Source organism: Bombina bombina, chromosome 7 (genome assembly GCF_027579735.1).
Source record: "Bombina bombina isolate aBomBom1 chromosome 7, aBomBom1.pri, whole genome shotgun sequence".
NCBI lineage: Eukaryota > Metazoa > Chordata > Amphibia > Anura > Bombinatoridae > Bombina > Bombina bombina.
In genome coordinates this window covers 561,843,603-561,863,550 of record NC_069505.1, presented here as the reverse complement: position 1 = coordinate 561,863,550, position 19,948 = coordinate 561,843,603, and the positions used below count along the sequence as shown (strand labels likewise).

The 19,948-nt window shown below is 38.9% G+C and overlaps 1 protein-coding gene across 1 annotated transcript in view; it reads left to right on the top strand.

The window, feature by feature from the left end:
- Positions 1 to 19,948, top strand: part of LOC128667056 (uncharacterized) — a 342,615-nt gene that overhangs the window by 213,061 nt on the left and 109,606 nt on the right. The window contains exon 8 of the mRNA XM_053721939.1: positions 9,790 to 9,924. Coding sequence (XP_053577914.1) covers positions 9,790 to 9,924 — 135 coding nt within the window. The remainder of the gene's footprint in view (positions 1 to 9,789; positions 9,925 to 19,948) is intronic.

Genomic DNA, 19,948 nt, shown 5'->3' with positions numbered 1-19,948 from the left:
GATAAAACTCATAGCTAAAGTGCTACAAAGTATACTAAACACCCATAAACTACCTATTAACCCTTAAACCGCAACCCTCCCGCATTGCAAACACTATATTAAACCTATTAGCCCCTAATCTGCTGCTCCCGACATCGCCGATACTAATAAAAAATTATTAACCCCTATTCCGCCACTCCCCGTCATTGCCACCACTTTATTAAAATTATTAACCCCTATTCCGCCGCTCCCCGACATCGCCACCACCTAAATAAAGTTATTAACCCCTATTCCGCAGCTTCCCAACACCGCCGCCACTAAATAAAGTTATTAACCCCTAAACCTTTGGCCTCCCACATCACTGTCACTAACTAAACCTATTAACCCCTGAACCGCCAGTCCCCCTCATCGCAAACCACTAAATTAAACTATTAAACCCTAAACCTAACAATACCCTAACTTTAAATTAAAATTACAATATCCCTATCTAAAAATAAATAAAAACTTACCTGTGAAATTATAAAAACCTAAGTTTAAACTATCAATTAACCTGACATAACTATTCTACTAAAATTAAACTAACTACCAATTAAAATAACTAAATTGCACATTAAAAAAACCTAACCCTACTTAATCAATTTAATTTTAAAATTACAAAAATTAAAAAATACTAAATTACAAAAAAATAACAAAAGAAATTATCCAAAATAAAAAATACACCTAATCAAATAGCCCTATCAAAATAAAAAAGCCCCCCCCAAAAAAAACCTAGCCTACAATAAACTACCAATAGCCCTTAAAAGGGCCTTTTGTAGGGCATTGCCCTAAGTTAAACAGCTCTTTTACCTGTAAAAAAAAAAAAAAAACACACCCAACAGTAAAACCCACCACACAACCAACCTCCCAAAATAAAAAACCTAACTCTTACAAAAACCTAAGCTACCCATTGCCCTGAAAGGGGCATTTGTATGGGCATTGCCCTTAAAATGGCATTCAGCTCTTTTACATTGCTCTTAAAAGGGCATTTAGCTCTTTTAAGAAAGCCCAAACCCTAATCTAAAAAAAAAAAACCTCACCCAAAAAAAGTAAAAAAAATCCTAACACTAACCCTCGACGATCCACTTACAGTTTCTGAAGTCCAGACATCCAGGCGGCGAGAAGTCTTCATCCAGGCGGCGAGGTCGTCATCCATCCAGGCAGTGTCTTCTATCTTCATCTAGGCGGCATTTTCTATCTTCATCCCGGCGGAGTGGAGCCATCCTGAAGACATCCGGCGCGGAGCATCCTCTTCATAGGTTACCGCCGTACACTGGATCTTCAATGCAAGGGACTCGATTCAAAATGGCATCCCTTGCATTCCTATTGGCTGATTTAATTCTTGAGATTCTTGAAATTCAAATCAGCCAATAGGATGAGAGCTACTGAAATTCTATTCTCTATTCAAATCAGCCAATAGAATTTCAGTAGCTCAGGTTTTTTTCTAACACTCTGTCCCCATTGTAGTCTATGGGGAAAGCGTGCAGGAGCACGTCAAAGCAGCGCTTGTATTTTGTGCGGTATGGAGCTAAACGCAACCATATCGCATGCACAAGGTGGCTGTTCTTAAACTTGTAATGGCAGCGTTATGGGGGGTGAAATAACGCAACTTTTGTTGCGTTCATTTTTTCAGCCTCTATCTCGCAGAACTTGTAATCTAGCTGTTAATGTTTTATGTTTTAATCTATTTTTAATTGTCCTAGTTCTTTAATTGTTATGGATTTAGTATTCTTGTCTGTGTGTTGTATTTCATAACAAGCACTTTTCATGTGGTCTTGGAATAATTCTCCATGAAGATGTTTCTGTTTGTCCCATAGTCAACATGACTATATATATATATATATACATACAGGTGGCCCTTGGTTTACAACGGTTCAAATTTCAGAATAACAAACTTTTTTTTCAGTCATGTGACTGCTATTGAAAAGCATTGAGAAGCAGTGCATTGATTAAAATAGCCAGTAGGTGGAGCTGTCCGCTTGTGTTGCAGTAAAGATATGCAAGCCAAGCACACAAGCAGGCTGAAATTAATTAGTGTAGCTAGCTAGACCTGAGCTATCGAGCAGCTTTCAAAGGAACCATATCTTCCTGTCTATAAATCAGTCCAGATTGGAATGCATAGAAAGAACTGCAAGTAAAGTCTGTGTTGTGTTATTATTTTATTAGGTTTTTTTTAATGCTGTTTAGCAAATTTTCGCCTAGATTTAGAGTTCTGCGTTAGCAGTCAAAACCAGCATTAGGGGCTCCTAACGCTGGTTTTGGGCTACCGCTGGTATTTAGAGTCGTGTAGGTAAGGGTCTAACGCTCACTTTCCAGCCGCGACTTTTACATACCGCAGATCCCCCTACGCCATTTGCGTATCCTATCTTTTCAATGGGATCTTTCTAACGCTGGTATTTAGAGTCTTGGCTGAAGTGAGCGTTAGAACTCTAACGACAAAACTCCAGCCGCAGAGAAAATCCAGGAGTTAAGAGCTTTCTGGGCTAACGCCGGTTCATAAAGCTCTTAACTACTGTGCTCTAAAGTACACTAACACCCATAAACTACCTATGTACCCCTAAACCGAGGTCCCCCCACATCACCGCCACTCTAATAAAATTTTTTAACCCCTAATCTGCCGAACGCACACCGCCGCAACCTACGTTATCCCTATGTACCCCTAATCTGCTGCCCCTAACACCGCCGACCCCTATATTATATTTATTAACCCCTAATCTGCCCCCCCCAACGTCGCCGCCACCTACCTACAATTATTAACCCCTAATCTGCTGACCGGACCTCACCGCTACTATAATAAATGTATTAACCCCTAATCCGCCTCACTCCCGCCTCAAAAACCCTATAATAAATAGTATTAACCCCTAATCTGCCCTCCCTAACATCGCCGACACCTAACTTCAAGTATTAACCCCTAATCTGCCGACAGGACCTCGCCGCTACTCTAATAACTGTATTAACCCCTAAAGCTAAGTCTAACCCTAACACCCCCCTAAGTTAAATATAACTTTTATCTAACAAAATAAATTATTTATTATTAAATAAATTATTCCTATTTAAAGCTAAATACTTACCTGTAAAATAAACCCTAATATAGCTACAATATAACGAATAATTATATTGTATCTATTTTAGGATTAATATTTATTTTACAGGCAACTTTGTATTTATTTTAACCAGGTACAATAGCTATTAAATAGTTAATAACTATTTAATAGCTACCTAGTTAAAATAATTACAAAATTACCTGTAAAATAAATCCTAACCTAAGTTACAATTAAACCTAACACTACACTATCAATAAATTAATTAAATAAACTACATACAACTATCTACAATTAAACCTAACACTACACTATCAATAAAATAATTAAATAAAATACCTACAAATAAATACAATTAGATAAACTAACTAAAGTACAAAAAATAAAAAAAGAACTGTTACAAAAAATAAAAAAATAATTTACAAACATTATAAAAATATTACAACAATTTCAAGCTAATTACACCTACTCTAAGCCCCCTAATAAAATAACAAAGCCCCCCAAAATAAAAAAAAATGCCCTACCCTATTCTAAAATAAAAATTGAAAAGCTCTTTTACCTTACCAGCCCTTAAAAGGACCTTTTGCGGGGCATGCCTTTAAAGAATTCTGCTCTTTCGCCTGTAAAAAAAAACATACAATACCACCCCCCAACATTACAACCCACCACCCACATACCCCTAATCTAACCCAAACCCCCCTTAAATAAACCTAACACTAAGCCCCTGAAGATCTTCCTACCTTATCTTCACCACGCAGGGTATCACCGATCCGTCCACAAGAGGCTCCGAAGTCTTCATCCAAGCCCAAGCGGGGGCTGAAGAGGTCCATCATCGGGCTGAAGAGGTCCATCATCTGGCTGAAGTCTTGATCCAAGCGGGGGCTGAATATATCCATCATCCGGCTGAAGTCTTGATCCAAGCGGGGGCTGAAGAGATCCATCATCCGGCTGAAGTCTTCTATCAAGCGGCATCTTCAATCTTCTTTCTTCCGGATCCATCTTCATCCCGCCGACGTGGAACATCCATCCTGGCCGACGACTTCCCGACGAATGACGGTTCCTTTAAGGGACGTCATCCAAGATGGCATCCCTCAAATTCCGATTGGCTGATAGGATTCTATCAGCCAATCGGAATTAAGGTAGGAAAATTCTGATTGGCTGATGGAATCAGCCAATCAGATTCAAGTTCAATCCGATTGGCTGATCCAATCAGATTGAGCTCGCATTCTATTGGCTAATCGTAACAGCCAATAGAATGCAAGCTCAATCTTATTGGCTGATTGTATCAGCCAATCGGATTGAACTTGAATCTGATTGGCTGATTCCATCAGCCAATCAGATTTTTCCTAACTTAATTCCGATTGGCTGATAGAATCCTATCAGCCAATCGGAATTAGGGGCTTAGTGTTAGGTTTATTTAAGGGGGGTTTGGGTTAGATTAGGGGTATGTGGGTGGTGGGTTGTAATGTTGGGGGGGTATTGTATGGTTTTTTTTACAGGCAAAAGAGCAGAATTCTTTGGGGCATGCCCCGCAAAAGGCCCTTTTAAGGGCTGGTAAGGTAAAAGATCTTTTCAATTTTTATTTTAGAATAGGGTAGGGCATTTTTTTATTTTGGGGGGCTTTGTTATTTTATTAGGGGGCTTAGAGAGGTGTAATTAGCTTAAAATTGTTGTAATATTTTTATAATGTTTGTAAATTATTTTTTTATTTTTTGTAACAGTTCTTTTTTTATTTTTTGTACTTTAGTTAGTTTATTTAATTGTATTTATTTGTAGGTATTTTATTTAATTAATTTATTGATAGTGTAGTGTTAGGTTTAATTGTAGATAATTGTATGAAGTTTATTTAATTAATTTATTGATAGTGTAGTGTTAGGTTTAATTGTAACTTAGGTTAGGATTTATTTTACAGGTAATTTTGTAATTATTTTAACTAGGTAGCTATTAAATAGTTATTAACTATGTAATAGCTATTGTACATGGTTAAAATAAATACAAAGTTGCCTGTAAAATAAATATTAATCCTAAAATAGATACAATATAATTATTATTTATATTGTAGCTATATTAGGGTTTATTTTACAGGTAAGTATTTAGCTTTAAATAGGAATAATTTATTTAATAATAAATAATTTATTTCGTTAGATAAAAATTATATTTAACTTAGGGGGGTGTTAGGGTTAGGGTTAGACTTATCTTTAGGGGTTAATACATTTATTAGAGTAGCGGCGAGGACCGGTCGGCAGATTAGGGGTTAATAATTGAAGTTAGGTGTCGGCAATGTTAGGGAGGGCAGATTAGGGGTTAATACTATTTATTATAGGGTTATTGAGGCGGGAGTAATGCGGATTAGGGGTTAATAACTTTATTATAGTAGCGGTGAGGTCCAGTCGGCAGATTAGGGGTTAATAATTGTAGGTAGGTGGCGGCGACGTTGGGGGCGGCAGATTAGGGGTTAATAAATATAATATAGGGGTCGGCGGTGTTAGGGGCAGCAGATTAGGGGTACATAGGGATAACGTAGGTTGCGGCGGTGTACGGAGCGGCAGATTAGGGGTTAATAATAATATGCAGGGGTCAGCGATAGCGGGGGCGGCAGATTAGGGGTTTATAATTGTAGGTAGGTGGCGGCGACGTTGGGGGCGGCAGATTAGGGGTTAATAAATATAATATAGGGGTCGGCGGTGTTAGGGGCAGCAGATTAGGGGTACATAGGGATAACGTAGGTTGCGGCGGTTTACGGAGCGGCAGATTAGGGGTTAATAATAAAATGCAGGGGTCAGCGATAGCGGGGGCGGCAGATTAGGGGTTAATAAGTGTAAGGTTAGGGGTGTTTAGACTCGGGGTTCATGTTAGGGTGTTAGGTGCAGACTTAGAAAGTGTTTCCCCTTAGGAAACAATGGGGCTGCGTTAGGAGCTGAACGCTGCTTTTTTGCAGGTGTTAGGTTTTTTTTCAGCTCAAACGGCCCCATTGTTTCCTATGGGGGAATCGTGCACAAGCACGTTTTTGAAGCTGGCCGCGTCCGTAAGCACCGCTGGTATTTAGAGTTGCAGTGGCGGTAAATATGCCTGTACGCTCCCTTTTTGGAGCCTAACGCAGCCATTCTGTGAACTCTAAATACCAGCGTGCGTAGCTAACTCACCCCTTTGGCTGCAGAACTCTAAATCTAGCCGTTTTTTTTGTTCATTTAACTTAGTTTAATGATATATTCTGTGTTGTGTGATTATTTTATTAGGTTTATAATGCTGTTTAGCATGTAAAGTCTTCATTTCAAAGCTTTAAAAATAATGTATTAGGTCTTACTTATGACAATTTTGAGAGGGGCCTGGAACCTAACTCCCTCACTTCCCATTGACTTACATTATAAACTGGGTTTCAATTTACAACGGTTTTGATTTACAACCATTCCTTCTGGAACAAAACCCCGGCGTAAACTGAGGGCTACCTGTAAATATATATATATATATTTATATATTTATTTTATCAAAAACTTAACAACATATTAACTCACAATGAAATGCCTTATAAAGTTATTTGGAGGTGGGGCTGACTCCTGGTCGCAAGTCTGCAAAACACTATATTCTTCTTGAAAGAGGTTGAGACTTTTCTTGTCCATTATTGCCTCCATCTTGCATTTAAAGGGACAGTCTACTCCAGAATTGTTATTGTTTAAAAAGATAGATAAATCCTTTATTACCCATTCCCCAGTTTTGCATAACCAACACAGTTATATTAATACACTTTTTACCTCTGTAATTACCTTGTATCTAATCCTCTGCAAACTGCCCCCTTATTTCAGTTCTTTTGACAGACTTGTATTTTAGCTAATCAGTGCTGACTCATAAATAACTCCACAGGAGTGAGAGCTATGTTATTTATATGGCACACATGAACTAGCATTGCCTAACTGTAAAAAACTGTCAAACTGCACTGAGATCAGAGGCAGTTTTTAACAGTTTAATAATCAGTTTGAGCCTACCTAGGTTTAGCTTTCAGCAGAGAATACCAATGAGAACAAAGCAAATTTGATGATTTGGAAAGTTGTTTAAAATAGCATGCCCTATCCTATATTAAAAAAGGGCAAGAGTGTTTGTCCGAAGCTGTCATGCGCAGTAGAGACAGTGCAAGGACAAACACACCTGGCCTTACACAAACTAACCTGATCTGCTGTCCAGAGGGAGTGGGCGGGGCCGGGCAAACTGGGTGGGACTGGGGCAGACGTGACACAGGCGTGGCGCGCGGGCATGGTCGGGCGTAGCAGGTGTGGAGGGGGCGTGGTCTTTATAGAGAGTGCACAATGGAGGGGAGAAACAAAGCAAAAGAGAGGGGGCAGAAAGAGCACAAAAGAGAGGGGGGAGAGAAAGCACAAAAGAGAGGGGGGAGAGAAAGCACAAAAGAGAGGGGGGAGAGAAAGCACAAAAGAGAGGGGGGAGAGAAAGCACAAAAGAGAGGGGGCAGAAAGAGCACAAAAGAGAGGGGGCAGAAAGAACACGAAAGAGAGGGGGCAGGAAATGCACAAAAGAGAGGGGGGAGAGAGAGCACAAAAGAGAGGGGGGAGAGAAAGCACAAAAGAGAGGGGGCTGAAAGAGCACAAAAGAGAGGGGGCAGGAAATGCACAAAAGAGAGGGGGGAGAGCACAAAAGAGAGGGGGGAGAGAGAGCAAAAAAGAGAGGGGGCAGAAAGAGCACAAAAGAGAGGGGGCAGAAAGAGCACAAAAGAGAGGGGGGGAGAGAGCACAAAAGAGAGGGGGGAGTGAAAGCACAAAAGAGAGGGGGAAGAGAGAGAGCACAAAAGAGAGGGGGAGAGAGAGAGAGCACAAAAGAGAAGGGGGAGAGAGAGAGCACAAAAGAGAGGGGGGGGAGAGAAAGCAAGCACAAAAGAGAGGGGGAGAGAGAGCGAGCACAAAAGAGTGGGGGGAGAGAGAGCACAAAAGAGAGGGGGGAGAGAGAGCACAAAATAGAGCGGGGAGAGAGAGAGAGAGCGAGCACAAAAGAGAGGGGGGGAGAGACCACAAACGAGAGAGGAGAGAGACCACAAAAGAGAGGGGGGAGAGAGAGAGAGCACAAAAGAGAGGGGAGAGCACAAACGAGAGGGGGACAGAGCACAAAAGAGAGGGGGTTAGAAAGAGAGCACACAAAAAGAGGGGGACAGAGAGAGCAGAAAAAGAGGGGGACAGAGAGAGAGAGCACAAAAAAGAGGGGGACAGAGAGAGAGCACAAAAAAGAGGGGGACAGAGAGAGAGAGCATAAAAGAGAGGGGGACAGAGAGAGAGCACAAAAGAGGGGGACAGTGAGAGAGAGCAAGGGGTGGGACTGCTGTTCTGTAAAAAATGGCCCATGTATACAGGCTTTAGGACTAGTCTGAATCATAAAATTTTAATTTTGACTAGACTGTCCCTTTAAATGACCTATACATTACATATTTACACCATTTCCTTGTTTTTTAGTTGATGGCATGTTTATATTATATTGCTATATCATTGTATTATTGTTTACCTGTTATTTGTGTTGGTGGACCGATGATCAAAAATTTGCCATTATGGAGAGAAATTATGCAAAATCTTTTGGGCTTCTGTTTGAGCATTATATTGCCTCAATGTATGTGTCTCTCCTTCACACCCAGAACTCTGCATAGCTAGATAAACAGCTCTCAAGATAAATTTGCCTCTCTAAAATTCTTTAAAGGACATTGTGGTACTGAAGAGTAGGGATGGGCGAATGTTTTGCAACAATTGAAAATTTAAACGAATTTTAACACATTCGTTCATTCATTTTGAATTTTGAATCTTTGCCCAACATTCTAAAATGTGTTTAATGTAACAGTATTACTAATGCTTTCTTTAAATGTAATCTTCAATTTGAATTTTTTTATTAATTCAATTCAAATTATGCAATATTTGAATTTGAAAATTCGAATCTATATATTTGTAATAGTATTTCTAATGCTCTCTTTATATGCAATATTCAAATTATGCAATATCTTAAATAGAAACATTCAAATTGATATATTCCTATCTATTATGTATCAATTTACTAAATTCCCTACCACATGAACTATTGAACTTCTGAATAGTATTTGTTAAATCTAATGTTACATTTGAAAATTCAAATGTGGATATTTAATTTCATTATAAATATTCGAAAACAAAAGTTACATTTGATTACCAAATTTTTATGAATTTTCCTTTTTATCAACATTCGATTGTCCAAAACGAATGTTCACAGGACTATTCATTCTGCTAAATATAACAACACTTTCAGCACATTTGCACATCCCTACTGAAGAGACTTCTTAGATTATGTGGTCAGAGCGAGGAGCATCAGATTATTAGCCCCCCCAAATATCAGTTTTATGGTTGCATCACACATTAAAGGGACATTGAACACTAACGGCTAGATTTAGGGTTTTGCGGCCAAAGGGGTGCGTTAGATTCACCGCTAGCATGGGGTGTCAACCAACCCGATCGTATTGGATCGGGTTGATTTCACGCGATGTATGTCCGCCTCCTCAAAGCAGGTGGACAGGTAATGGAGCAGCGGTCTTTAGACCGCCGCTTCATAACTTGTGTTTCTGGCGCTCACCAGAAACATGAGCCTTCAAGCTCCGTTCAGAGCTTGGTAAATGGGCCCCTAGGACTATAATCACTTACGTATTTCACATTTTTTTTACCCTTATTGGTTAAAATATATTACACTGATAAAATAATTATTCATTTTTTTGTTTTTGTCACAGAAAAGAAAACTTTTGTCTCTGTGCTACACACATTGACTTGTCTGATGCTCATATATCAGAATGGTAGCTCCAGCTTAGAAGAAATTCTAAACGAAAATGATGATGACATGAATGCATTAAATAACCAACTGAAAGGTAAAATATTTACATCTTTTTTTTAAAGAAATATTTCATTAGTGGGTGTTCTTACATTAACGGGACACTAAACAACTTGTAATTAAAATAATTTTCTGCAGTCTTCCAATATACTTACAGATCAGCAGTGTCAAAATATAATTAGTACAGATTAACATCTTGTTTGTTGCAATTGTTTTTCAATGGTCAAGTTCCACCCACAATTTTTTTATTTGCAAAAAAGAACCTGGACTTGAGTCTGACGACAACAGAGCTTGCCACTGCCATTGTGTTGAAACAATATAAATTGTTAGGTTTCATCGGAAATGGTAAGATAACAAACTACAAATTAGGAACAGATGTAACAGTTTAAGGATTGTGAAGCCTGTCATGCGTTCCTTTAGTTTTCAGCACTGCAAAATCCACAAATGTCAGACTTTTAAGTGTGGGGGGGTGAATAAACAATGAAAGCATATTGCAAAGTTGTTTTACTATGTATAGTTAAAGGGACACTAAACGCTAAATATATTTCATGCACCTCCCTCTAATCATGGGGGTGCTGACATTTTGGAACCTAGGTTACACTGTAGGCATCTGAAGGAGAGTTGCTTCTCATGTGCAAACAAGTCAGCACTGGAATGAAGTGAAAAATAGATTTCAAAATGGTGGCAACCATGACTAAAGGGAGGCAGGAAATAACCTAAATACTATGCTTATAAAGTATATTTATAAAATAGAGGGGGGACAGAGAGAGCGAGCACAAAAGAGAGGGGGGAGAGAGACCACAAAAGAGAGGGGGAGGAGAGAGAGAGAGCACAAAAGAGGGCGGAGGGAGAGAGCACAAAAGAGAGGGGGGAGAGAGAGAGCACAAACGAGAGGGGCACAGAGAGAGAGCACATAAGAGAGGGGGTTAGATTGAGAGAACACAAAAAGAGGGGGAGAGAGAGAGCACAAAAAAGAGGGGGACAGAGAGAGAGCACAAAAAAGAGGGGGACAGAGAGAGAGAGCACAAAAAAGAGGGGGACAGAGAGAGAGCACAAAAAGAGGGGGACAGAGAGACAGAGCACAAAAAAGAGGGGGACAGAGACAGAGCACAAAAAAGAGGGGGACAGAGACAGAGCACAAAAAAGAGGGGGACAAAGAGTGAGCACAAAAAAGAGGGGGACAGAGAGAGAGCACAAAAAAGAGGGGGACAGAGAGAGAGAGCATAAAAGAGAGGGGGACAGAGAGAGAGAGAGAGAGAGAGCACAAAAGAGAGGGGGACAGTGAGAGAGTCCAAGGGGTGGGACCGCTGTTCTGTAAAAAAAAAGGCCCATGTACACAGGCTTTAGGACTAGTCTGAATCATAAAATTTTAATTTTGACTAGACTGTCCCTTAAAAGGACCTATATATTACATATTTATGCCTTTTCCTTGTTTTTCAGTTGATGGCATGTTTATATTATATTGCTATATCGTTGTATTATTGTTTACCTGTTATTTGTGTTGGTGGTCCGATGATCAAAAATTGGCCATTATGGAGATAAATTCTGCAAAATCTTTTGGGCTTCTGTTTGAGCATTATATTGCCTCAATGTATGTGTCTCTCCTTCACACTCAGAACTCTGCATAGCTAGATAAACAGCTCTCAAGATAAATTTGCCTCTCTAATATTCTTTGAGGGACATTGTGGTACTGAAGATTAGGGATGGGCGAATGTTTGCAACAATCGAAAATTTAAACGAATTTTAACACATTTGTTCATTCATTTAGAATTTTGAATGTTTGCCCAACATTCTAACATTCTTTTAATGTAACAATGTATTACTAATGCTTTCTTTAAATGTAATCTTCAATTTGAATTTTTTTAATAATTCAATTCAAATTATGCAATATTCAAATTTAAAAATTCAAATCTATATATTTGTAATATTATTTCTAATGCTCTCTTTATATGCAATATTCAAATTATGCAATATCCTAAATAGAAACATTCAAATTGATATATTTCTATCTATTATGTATCAATTTACAAAATTTCCTACCACATGAACTATTGAACTTCTGAATAGTATTTGTTAAATCAAATGTTACATTTGAAATTTTAAATGTGGATATTTAATTTCATTATAAATATTCGAAAACAAAAGTTACATTTGATTACCAAATTTTTATGAATTTTCATTTTTATCAACATTCGATAGTCCAAAACGAATGTTCACAGGACTATTCATTCTGCTAAATATAACAACACTTTCAGCACATTTGCACATCCCTACTGAAGAGACTTCTTAGATTATGTGGTCAGAGCGAGGAGCATCAGATTATTAGCCCCCCCCAAATATCAGTTTTATGGTTGCATCACACATTAAAGGGACATTAAACACTAATGGCTAGATTTAGAGTTTTGCGGCCAAAGGGGTGCGTTAGCTACGCGTGTTTTTTCCCCCCGCACCTTTGAAACAATGCTGGTATTTAGAGTTGACAGAATGGTTGCGTTAGGCTCCAAAAAGGGAGCGTAGAGCCATATTTACCGCCACTGCAACTCTCAATACCAGCATTGCTTACGGACGCGGCCAGCTGCAAAAACGTGCTCATGCACGATTCCCCCATAGGAAACAATGGGGCAGTTGGAGCCGAAAAAAAACCTAACACCTGAAAAAAAGTCGCGTCCAGCTCCTAACGCAGCCCCATTGTTTCCTATGGGGGAACACTTCCTAAGTCTGCACCTAACACCCTAACATGAACCCCGAGTCTAAACACCCCTAACCTTACACTTATTAACCCCTAATCTGCTGACCCAACTATCGCTGACACCTGCATTACACTTTTAACCCCTAATCTGCCGCTCCGGACATCGCCGCCACCTAAATTATACCTATGAACCCCTAATCTGCTGCCCCTAACCTCGCCGACACCTACATTATTATTATTAACCCCTAATCTGCCCCCCCCCCCAATGTCGCCGCCATCTAACTACAATTATTAACCCCTAATCTGCCGACCGGACCTCGCCACTACTCTAATAAATGTATTAACCCCTAAAGCTATGTCTAACCCTAACCCTAACACCCCCCTAAGTTAAATATAATTTTATTCTTACAAAATAAATTAACTCTTATTAAAAAAATTATTCCAATTTAAAGCTAAACACTTACCTGTAAAATAAACCCTAATATAGCTACAATATAACTCATAATTATATTGTAGCTATTTTAGGATTTATATTTATTTTACAGGCAACTTTGTATTTATTTGAACTAGGTACAATAGCTATTAAATAGTTATTAACTATTTAATAGCTACCTAGTTAAAATAATTACAAAATTACCTGTAAAATAAATCCTAACCTAAGATACAATTAAACCTAACACTACACTATCAATGAATTAATTAAATAAACTAGCTACAATTAACTACAATTAAATAAACTAATCTAAATTGCAAAAAAAAACCCACTAAATTACAAAAACAAACAAACACTAAATTACAAAAAATAAAAAAGATTACAAGACTTTTAAGTTAATTACACCTACTCTAATCCCCCTAAAAAAATAACAAAGCCCCCCAAAATAAAAAAATGCCCTACCCTATTCTAAAATTACAAGTACCAGCTCTCTTACCAGCCCTTAAAAGGGCTTTTTGCGGGGCATTTCCCCTAAGTAAACAGCTCTTTTGCCTGTAAAAAAAACATACAACTCCCCCAACATTACAACCCACCACCCACATACCCCTAATCTAACCCACCCAAACCCCCCTTAAAAAACCTAACACTAACCCCCTGAAGATCTTCCTACCTTGTCTTCACCCATCCGGGTACCACCGATCCGTCCAGAAGAGTGTCCGAATTCTTCATCCTATCCCGGCAGAAGAGGTCCAGAAGAGGGTCCGAAGTCTTCATCCAATCCCGGCAGAAGAGGACATCCAGGGCTGAAGAAGTCTTCATCCAGTCGGCATCTTCTATCTTCTTCCATCCGGAGCGGAGCGGGTCCATCTTCAAGCAGCCGGCGCGGATCCATCCTCTTCAAACGACGTCCTAACAGCGAATGAAGGTTCCTTTAAATGACGTCATCCAAGATGGCATCCCTCAAATTCCGATTGGCTGATAGGATTCTATCAGCCAATCAGAATTAAGGTAGGAAAAATCTGATTGGCTGATGGAACCAATCAGCCAATCAGATTGAGCTCACATTCTATTGGCTGTTCCAATCAGCCAATAGAATGCAAGCTCAATCTGATTGGATCAGCCAATCGGATTGAACTTGAATCTCATTGGCTGATTGAATCAGCCAATCAGATTTTTCCTACCTTAATTCCGATTGGCTGATAGAATCCTATCAGCCAATTGGAATTCGAGGGACGCCATCTTGGATGACGTAATTTAAAGGAACCTTCATTCGCTGTTAGGACGTCGTTTGAAGAGGATGGATCCGCGCCGGCTGCTTGAAGATGGACCCGCTCCGCTCCGGATGGAAGAAGATAGAAGATGCCGACTGGATGAAGACTTCTTCAGCCCTCGATGTCCTCTTCTGCCGGGATAGGATGAAGACTTCGAACCCTCTTCTGCCGGGATAGGATGAAGACTTCGGACACTCTTCTGGACGGATCGGTGGCACCCGGATGGGTGAAGACAAGGTAGGAAGATCTTTAGGGGGTTAGTGTTAGGTTTTTAAGGGGATTTGGGTGGGTTAGATTAGGGGTATGTGGGTGGTGGGTTGTAATGTTGGGAGGGGTGTATGTTTTTTTTACAGGCAAAAGAGCTGTTTACTTAGGGGAAATGCCCCGCAAAAAGCCCTTTTAAGGGTTGGTAAGAGAGCTGGTACTTGTAATTTTAGAATAGGGTAGGGCATTTTTTTATTTTGGGGGACTTTGTTATTTTTTTAGGGGGATTAGAGTAGGTATAATTAGCTTAAAGTCTTGTAATCTTTTTTATTTTTTGTAATTTAGTGTTGTTTTTTTTTTGTAATTTAGTGTTTGTTTGTTTTTGTAATTTAGATTAGTTTATTTAAGTGTAGTTAATTGTAGCTAGTTTATTTAATTAATTCATTGATAGTGTAGTGTTAGGTTTAATTGTAACTTAGGTTAGGATTTATTTTACAGGTAATTTTGTAATTATTTTAACTAGGTAGCTATTAAATAGTTAATAACTATTTAATAGCTATTGTACCTAGTTTAAAAAAAAATACAAAGTTGCATGTAAAATAAATATAAATCCTAAAATAGCTACAATATAATTATGAGTTATATTGTAGCTATATTAGGGTTTATTTTACAGGTAAGTGCTTAGCTTTAAATAGGAATAATTTTTTTTAATAAGATTTAATTTATTTTGTTAGAATAAAATTATATTTAACTTAGGGGGGTGTTAGGGTTAGGGTTAGACATAGCTTTAGGGGTTAATACATTTATTAGAGTAGCGGCGAGGTCCGGTCAGCAGATTAGGGGTTAATATTTGTATTTAGGTGGCGGCGACGTTGGGGGGGGCAGATTAGGGGTTAATAAATATTATGTAGGTGTCGGCAAGGTTAGGGGCAGCAGATAAGGGGTTCATAGGTATAATGTAGGTGGCGGCGATGTGCGGTCGGCAGATTAGGGGTTAAAAAAATTTATTATAGTGGCGGCGATGTGGGGGGACCTCGGTTTAGGGGTACATAGGTAGTTTATGGGTGTTAGTGTACTATAGAGCACTGTAGTTAAGAGCTTTATGAACCGGCGTTAGCCCATAAAGCTCTTAACGATAGCCTTTCCATAGGCGGTAGAAATCTTGTCTGGAGAGGTCTACCGCTCACTTCAGCCACAACTCGTAATACCAGTGTTAGGCAGATCCCATTGAAAAGATAGGATACGCAATTGGCGTAAGGGGATCTGCGGTAGCCAAAAGTCGCGGCTTGAAAGTGAGCGGTAGGCCTCTAAAAACAAGACTATAAATACCAGCGGGAGGCCAAAAGCAGCGTTAGGACCCCTGGACGCTGCTTTTGACGGCTACCGCAAAACTCTAAATCTAGGTGTAAATAAATCATTGCTTGAATGATGCATTCAGGGTAAAAATTAGCCTGAGAATAATTTGTACCTGTATTTTTTAAAATTATATTAGTTTATTAAATATTTTTTTTAAAAAATAAGGGTAAAGTTAATGTTCCTAAAGCAGTGGGCACTGCCATATTGTAACTTAGGTTACACCGAGGCCAATTAGAAATGGTTATAAATAACTAACTAGAGTGTGCAACCTATGACTGTGTAGATTACAGCTGTTTCTGCACTTCCTTGTTTAACATGAATTGGAATGAATATTCAGAATGAAATTATGGGAAAGGAGAACAAAATAATGAAAGTATATTGTAAAGTTGTTTTACTTCATGCAATTAAAGAATTTATATTAATATCTTGAGGTGTTTAATGTCCCTTTAAGGGCCAGATTACAAGTCGAGCGCAACAATGCAAAGTGGTTTGGAGCATAAAAATTGCTGGGTCCCAATCCATTTTTGCACTGGTTAATATTTATCATGCGAGGTAGCATACTTCTTATTTCACTATTCATGTTGAGTAGTGTAAGTGCATAGATTTCTATGAAGGTGTTTACTAACATTCATGTTAGACAATGCTGGAACGCAAAGCCAATGGAGCAAAACAATTCTGCTCTAGTATTGGAGTTTTTGGTAAAGATTACCAAATAAATTACTATCCATTTATCTCAAAGTGCTACATTAAAGGGATACTAAACCCAATGCTAGAGCAGGCAATGTTAAACAACTTTCTAATTTACTCCTATTATCATTTTTTCTTCATTCTCTTGGTGTATTTATTTAAAAATCAGGAATGTAAGTTTAGGAGCCAGACCATTTTTGGTTCAGACCCTGGATAGCACTTGCTGTTTGGTGGCTACATTTAGACACAAATCAGCAAGCGCTATCCAGGATGCTAAACAAAAAATGGGCCAGCTCCTAAATTTACATTCCTGATTTTTCAAATAAAGAAAACAAAGAAAAATTGATAATAGCAGTAAATTAGAAAATTACTCACAATTGCATGATCTGTCCAAATTATAAAAGAAAAAAATGTGGGTTTAGTATCCCTTTAATTCTTGAACTGGTAGATTTTCTGGAGTCATAATATTGAGAGGCTGTAAATTATATAATGGTTTTAATGTATGAATAATAAAAAATAAGTAATAATGTATTCTATGTTTGTTTAAAATGTTATTGTATTTATTAAAAGCATTCTAGAATTAGTTATGTAATTTGTTATTTTTTAACAGAAGCAATAAAGCCTTTGACGATTAACCCCTTAATGACCGGACCATTTTTCAATTTTCTTACCCTTAATGACAATGGCTATTTTTACATTTCTGCAGTGTTTGTGTTTAGCTGTAATTTCCCTCTTACTCATTTACTGTACCCACACATATTATATACCGTTTTTCTCGCCATTAAATGGACTTTCTAAGGATACCATTATTTTCATCATATCTTATAATTTCCTATAAAAAAAATATAAAATATGAGGAAAAAATTGAAAAAAACACACTTTTTCTAACTTTGACCCCCAAAATCTGTTACACATCTACAATCGCCAAAAAACACCTATGCTAAATAGTTTCTAAATTTTGTCCTGAGTTTAGAAATACCCAATGTTTACATGTTCTTTACTTTTTTTGCAAGTTATAGGGCCATAAATACAAGTAGCACTTTGCTATTTCCAAACAACTTTTTTTCAAAATTAGCGCTAGTTACATTGGAACCCTGATATCTGTCAGGAATACCTGAATATCCCTTGACATGTATATATTTTTTTTTAGAAGACAACCCAAAGTATTGATCTAGGCCCATTTTGGTATATTTCATGCCACCATTTCACCGCCAAATGTCATCAAATAAAAAAAAAAGTTCACTTTTTCACAAATTTTGTCACAAACTTTAGGTTTCCCACTGAAATTATTTACAAACAGCTTCTGCAATTAAGGCACAAATGGTTGTAAATGCTTCTTTGGGATCCCCTTTGTTCAGAAATAGCAGACTTATATGGCTTTGGGGTTGCTTTTTGGTAAGTAGAAGGCCGCTAAATGCTGCTGCGCACCACACGTAAATTATGCCCAGCAGTTAAGGGGTTAATTAGGTAGGTTGTAGGGAGCTTGCATGGTTAATTTTAGCTTTAGGGTAGTGTAGTAGACAACCCCAAGTATTGATCTAGGCCCATTTTGATATATTTTATGCCACTATTTCACCGCCAAATGCGAGCAAACAATTAAAAAAAAATTCATTTTTCACAATTTTAGGTTTCTCACTGAAAGTATTTACAAACAGCTTGTGCTATTATGGCACAAATTGTTGTAAACGCTTCTTTGGGATCCCCTTTGTTCAGAAATAGCAGACATATATGGCTTTGGCATTGCTTTTTGGTAATTAGAAGGCCACTAAATGCTGCTGCGCACCACACGTAAATTATGCCCAGCAGTGAAGGGGTTAATTAGGTAGGTTGTAGGGAGCTTGCAGGGTTAATTTTAGCTTTAGGGTAGAGATCAGCCTCCCACCTGACACATCCCACCCCCTGATCCCTCCCAAACAGTTCTCTTCCCTCCCCCACCCCACAATTGTCCCCGCCATCTTAAGTACTGGCAGAAAGTCTGCCAGTACTAAATAAAAGGAGTTTTTCTTTTTTTTAATAAAAAAAAATAAAATGTTTTAGCTGTGATGGACCCCTGCCTTAGCCCCAACCTCCATGATCCCCCCCCCCCAGCTCTCTAACCCTCTCCCCTACCTAATTGCCGCCATCTTGGGTACTGGCAGCTGTCTGCCAGTACCCAATTTGCCCCAAAAACAAGTGTTTTTTTTATCTGTTTTGCCATTTTTAAATGTTTTCTGTAGTGTAGCAGCCCCCCACAATACCCCAACCCCCTCCCCCTCCCAGATCCTTATATATTTATTAATTTTATTCTTTTTTCCCCCCCTCTTCCCTCCTCATTGGTGTCAGTGGGTAGCTAATCGCGCGCGCGCACGCGCCCCCGCGCGCGCACGCGCACGCGCATGCGCGCCCCCCGCACGCTCCCGGCACCCGGCGTGCACATTGCACTTACAGGAGCCGGATGCCGGGTAGCGATGGGCCGCCCACCCGCCTCCCTGTTATGCTCCCACCCACCAACGAACCGGCACCATCGCTACCGGTGCAGAGAGGGCCACAGAGTGGCTCTCTCTGCATCGGAGTCTTCTGAAAGGGTATTGCAGGATGCCTCCATATGGAGGCATCACTGCAATACCCTGAGAGCTGCTGGAAGCGATTGCGATCGCTTCCAGCACTCTCTTAGACAACTGACGTACCAGGTACGTCTATTGTCATTAACTGTAAGTTAATGCATGACGTACCTGGTACGTCAGTTGTCATTAAGGGGTTAAGGTTTCCAGGTGTCCCGTATTCAGCCAGACAGCCCAGTATTTCATCAAGCTGCTCAGTAAAATCTACACAAAAATACTGGACACTTAAAGGGACACTAAACCCATTTTTTTTCTTTCATGATTCGGATAGAGCGTGAAATTTTAAGCAACTTTCTATTTTACTCCTTTTATCAATTTTCTTTGTTCTCTTGCTATCTTTTTTTTTAAAAAAGAAGGCATCTAAGCTAAGGAGCTAGACATTTTTTGGTTCAAACACTGGACAGCATTTGTTTAATGGTAGATGCATTTACCCACCAATCAGCAAGAACAACCCAGGTTGTTAACCAAAAATGGGCCGGCATCTAAACTTGCATTCTTGCTTTTCAAATAAAGATAGCAAGAGAATGGAAAAAAATGATAATAGGAGTAAATTAGAAACTTGCTTAAAATTGCCTGTTCTATCTGAATCATGAAAGAAAAAAATTGGGTTCAGTGTCCCTTTATATGCAATTAACCTGAGTGTTAGCTTCATTCTAAATGCCTTTTATGCCTCTATGGATTACAAATATAACCCTGAAAGAAGCAACACTACACATGTACTACTCGATTTCTTACTAGAAGCCAAAGATAGAAAACATTTACCACAATATCATATTGCAAATGTTCACATAGATTTCAGTTTTTAAACAAGGCGTACGCAA